This window comes from Cantharellus anzutake (assembly GCF_015039405.1).
Source record: "Cantharellus anzutake strain C23 chromosome Unknown EI90scaffold_115, whole genome shotgun sequence".
In the NCBI taxonomy this organism is placed as follows: domain Eukaryota; kingdom Fungi; phylum Basidiomycota; class Agaricomycetes; order Cantharellales; family Hydnaceae; genus Cantharellus; species Cantharellus anzutake.
The window spans coordinates 241565-245946 of NW_024067065.1; the positions used below are offsets into that span (position 1 = coordinate 241565).

General features: G+C 48.6%; 3 protein-coding genes across 3 annotated transcripts; all 3 read right to left on the reverse strand.

Annotated features, from left to right (window-relative positions):
- Positions 1–766: 766 nt before the first annotated feature.
- On the reverse strand, positions 767–1455 carry EI90DRAFT_3171096 (uncharacterized protein). Its single transcript, XM_039066323.1, has 2 exons — positions 1174–1455; positions 767–1117 (listed from the first exon to the last, which is right to left on the reverse strand). The coding sequence occupies exons 1-2, from the start codon at positions 1391–1393 to the stop codon at positions 786–788; spliced, it is 552 nt and encodes a 183-aa protein (XP_038909248.1). The 5' UTR covers positions 1394–1455; the 3' UTR covers positions 767–785.
- Positions 1456–1902: 447 nt separating this feature from the next.
- Positions 1903–2236, reverse strand: EI90DRAFT_2944171 (uncharacterized protein; the record flags this gene model as incomplete). Its single annotated transcript, XM_039055310.1, has 2 exons — positions 1903–2091; positions 2165–2236. Coding segments are annotated over 2 exons (261 nt in total), but the record flags the coding sequence as incomplete, so codon positions are not given.
- A 163-nt stretch (positions 2237–2399) lies between these two features.
- EI90DRAFT_3134255 (uncharacterized protein) lies at positions 2400–2689 on the reverse strand (the record flags this gene model as incomplete). The annotated part of the gene is made up of 2 exons (XM_039064649.1): positions 2400–2514; positions 2577–2689. 2 exons carry the CDS (start codon positions 2687–2689, stop codon positions 2400–2402), a joined length of 228 nt encoding a protein of 75 aa, XP_038909250.1.
- Positions 2690–4382: the final 1693 nt, after the last annotated feature.

Genomic DNA, 4382 nt, shown 5'->3' on the forward strand with positions numbered 1-4382 from the left:
TCCGAATCCGTTTAAGGTCCCGGTACTTTGACCAGCCTGGGGCATCCAAAAATGCTCCCGACAACTAGCGCAAGCGCAACACCCAGTTTGATCACGATGTGACATAATCTTCCAGGAGGTCCTAGCCCGAGTTCCTAGTTCACATGCAGTACGAGGAGGCAAAGAATATGGGGTGAGGTGGGGAAAGGAATGATGTATTCGGAGATGTAAAGAGCAGACGGAAATGCAAGAGGCGTTTGTTCACGCATAACTTGTTGCTGTCTCCTGGATCATGTAAAACACGATTTTAACCGGGAGCGCGGCCGGTACATGCACAGCTATCCAAGATGCGGGAGAAAAGACGACCAAGACGGGGTCTGGTACAGATCAGGTGGAGGTGAACGCAAAGAAACTGAAGGTGAGAACAAAGAGGATGACCCGCGCACAGGCGTAAACAACTGAAATAGGTACCAATATCACACCTGCACCGATTGCCTCACCGACTTGATCGGCGGACCCATCCGACAAACATCGCAACGACAGGAGCCACTGTAATATATTATCGCTGAAACCCGCCATAGAATCATCTCTGTGTGTGTCGGAAAGGGAAACGACCATGCAAAGCAATGGATCCCCAAAGATCATCCCAGTGACTGCAAATATGAATAGGACTTCCGTCTCCTGGGGCCCAGACAGCTGCACGAGATCTGCGTCAACTTGAAGCTCCGTTTTAGGCGTTGGTTGATCCGAGATTCTTGTCGGACGTCTCTTTTGTTACATGGATTGCGCATTGAATGTTAACGGGTTTATTCCACCACAGCACATAAACAAAGACACTTAATGCTGCATACGCGAGCGTCATCGTCTCGAGTTGCGATCTGTTCAAGTGGGTTCCCCATCGTCCGACGTATTGAATGATAAACCATAGTAATTGGAGGACGACGAGACATTTGGAAATCGCATCGCCTTTGCTTCTGTCGAGAATTTCCTTTCCTTGTGATTGCGGCCTTTCTAGTATTCCCCGTCTTCTCAATTATGCCAGGATATTTCTGCAACTTCTCCGGGACCACCACCTTTCCTTTTGATGGGTCGAAGAAACCATCCATGACGACAAAGTATGAATGGGTCAAGGTCCATCCTTGTGACAATGCGAGTCAGTGCCTCGCCCCTTACTGTTACAAATACAGGACACACCTTCAACCATCTTGTATTTTTTTGACACTCTGCGAGACAACATGAATTGGCGCCATGCAGTCCCCAGAATCCACTCCGGCGAAACCAGTGAAGCCATCATCAAACCAACATGCGATGAAAACGACCAGATATCACCGTCGTGCTGTGGTACATTTGGGTGTACCGCCGTCCAAACGCAAGCAAAGACGGTAAGGAGACAACCATAGACGAGGCCCCACATCGTTCGGCAATTCCGGAGATCGTTGCAACCATCAGATACATTTTGCGGGATGGGCGCTGAGTTAAACACTGTAGGCAAGAAGAAGAAAGGTGAAAAGAGCCAGAGCGGTTGCCATTGGGTTGATAGAGTGCGAGTGCAGACACACAAAGCATAAACGAGCATGGGCCTTATAGGCCCGTGGACAGGGGTATGCATCTTTACATACAACGCTGCATGCGGAATTTCACTTTGTCGAATTTGCAGCGGCGCGGAGCACGAAGACCGGTTCTATTATACATAGAGTCACGAGAAGTGTAGGTGAGCTTAGTCATCGCCAAGAAAGCAACGGAGTTCAGGTACCTATGACGAAAATGTCATCGATCACGTGTTGTGGTGACACATACTTCTCCTACAATCTTCTTCCCCTTTCGTGCCTGAAAACTCGCCGCGGTCGGTGCAACTGGCAGGGTGGGGACTTGAATGACATCGAGATTGAACGGAACAACTCCTATTCGGTTCCGGGTGTCAAGTCAGTCGTGGGAGCAATCTGATTCTGAATCCACGCCTCCCCATGCCTCAAATGATAAACTTTCCCTTGCAGCCTCCTCCTGCTCCTTTTGCGCCTCTCTGGCTAGGTGCTGCGCTCGCTTCTTCGCTGCCGTTACAATATTATCGAATGGATTATCAACAATCCGAATAAATTTTATCTTGGCTGGATACTATATTAGATCCCCTTCTGAGAGCGTCTTGATGAGATAAATCTTCAATCAGCAGTGCTGCTTCACCTTCCACGCTACTGACGACCGTGTTTCCGACAACTCTTCCGAATAATGTGTGTTGCCCCTGGAGTTCATCCACACGATCGTAACCAAAGCCAGGGTGTTAGCACGCGTCTTCTTTGTCTTTCGGCATCATCCTCACCCACGGTGGGCATAGCGCAGTCTAGGGTGTATTTCGTCCTCGAACCAATGGCTAATAGAATGATTCTCCCTCGCCTATCTCCAGTCCTGGACAAGAAATCTAGGGACTACTCTGTGGAAGATAACGCCATTGTAGTAACCTTGAAGATGTAGCGGGAGACATCATGCAGCAAATCGTCATCCACGCCTTCCATAGCTATTCTTGCACGCTTTGGGAGTCTCCTAATACATTGCCCAAGGTTTCAGTCCGGGCAACCTGCCAAACGTGATGGACAACCTCTGACCATAATTCGATCTGTCCCATAGAAAAACCTGCATTCAACTGACCGCCTCTGTATCTCTGTATCTCTCCGACAGAGGTCTTGAGAATGACGCGGCCATTGGGAGGAAGAGCCATCGGTGATAGAACTAATTGGCTAGTACTCAAGGTGTAGAAGTGGTCGAAGTAAGTAGACGAACATTGCTCCCGAAGGACCCCAAAAACGAAAGGGCGGAAAGGTGGACAGTAACTATACGAGGAATCCGTTTGAGATAAGATCCCGGTACTCTGACCAGCTCGGGAATCCAAAAGTGCTCCCAACAACTAGCGCTAGCGCTAGCGCAACACCCGGTTTGATACGACGTGACACAATCTTCAGAGGAGGTCCTATCTCGAGTTTCTAGCTCACATGCAGTACGGGAAGTGGGAAGGAATGATTGGGAGATGTAAAGAGCACACGGAATGCAAGGGCGTTTGTTCACGCATAACTTGTGGTATTATTATGTAAAACAAAAATTTAACCGGAAGCGCGGTACACCACACACACAGCTATCCAAATGCGGGAGAAACGACAACCAAGACGGGGTCTGGAATAGATCAGGTGGAGGTGAACGCAAAGAACTGAAAATGAGAACAAGCAAGATTAACTCGCGCAGCGCAATAAACAAGTAATGTGCGTAATATGATTAGTGACCCAAAGCTACCAAGGTTCCTCGGAGCCCATACAGACAACATAATTGGAGAGACAGGAGCCACTGTGATATATATTGCTGAAACCAGCCATAAAATCATTTCTGTGCGTGTCGGAAAGGGAAATGAACATCCAAGGCAATGAATTCCACCAAAGATCATCCCAGTGGTTATAAATATGATGGTGAAGTTCCATATCCTTGGGCCGCACCTGCACGAGGGGCATCAGATCTGCATCAGTCTGTGTTTTAGGTGTCGGTTGATCGACATTTGTTACATGGATTGGGAATTGAATATTAACGGTTTATGCCACCATAACATGTAACCAAAGACATTAAAATGCCGCATACGCGAGCGTCATTGTCTCGAGTTGCGATCTGCTTTGGCCTAACGGCTAGTGCCGTTTGTGTGTTATGTTGAGTGTGTAGGGCTCTGGTTCAATTCACTCCTGCTGTGGTCTTTTTTGTTTTTTGTTTTATTGCATTGGGTGTTTGGATATTTAGGGTGTTTGGGTGTTGGGTTCAGGGTTGGTGTCGGGTTCGGGTGGGTGTTGGGTCAGGGTTGGGATTGGGATTGGTGGTTGTGTATTGGGTATATGTGTCTATTTAAAAAATGCCGCACGGGGGGTTTGGGTTGGGATGAATAATTACAAACGCCTCGCAAGCTCGGCCAATTACACTTGTACTTCGAACATTTTGCTCCTGTATATACCTCTAGCTAGAACTGAAATGAATTTTCATTTTCTATGTCTGTTTTTTGTTTGGGCACATGACCTCCGGTGACCTCCGACATCACAAACCATGGGGTGGATTTAGTTTGGTGGTCACACATTGCCTTGGCTGTAGCCCATGCCCATTCTCCTGTCAGGGCACACCCACCTGACCCGGCCCCACCTAACCCGGTGCCCACCATCCGCTCCTCCCGACTCCCCCCTCTTCCCCTTTTACTCTTCCCTTTCTTCCTCCCCTTCTTTTCTCTTCTCTTTCCTCTTTATTCCTTTCTTATCACACAGACAACTTCCTTTGTATCAATGTACCATTGACCCGGCTGCAGTGTAACGTGCCCGGACCCAGACACACTGGATGACCCCCCGCATACCAGACGCTCCTAGGACCTCTTACGGAGGTACCCGGACGGAGGT

Bases quoted from the DNA above. Each gene is read 5' to 3' on its own strand.
- EI90DRAFT_3171096 (XM_039066323.1), bottom strand. From the start codon at position 1,393: ATGTGGGGCCTCGTCTATGGTTGTCTCCTTACCGTCTTTGCTTGCGTT. The intron at 1,118-1,173 runs GTGTGTCCTGTA...CATTGTCACAAG, and splicing joins AAAATACAAGATGGTTGAAG to GATGGACCTTGACCCATTCA.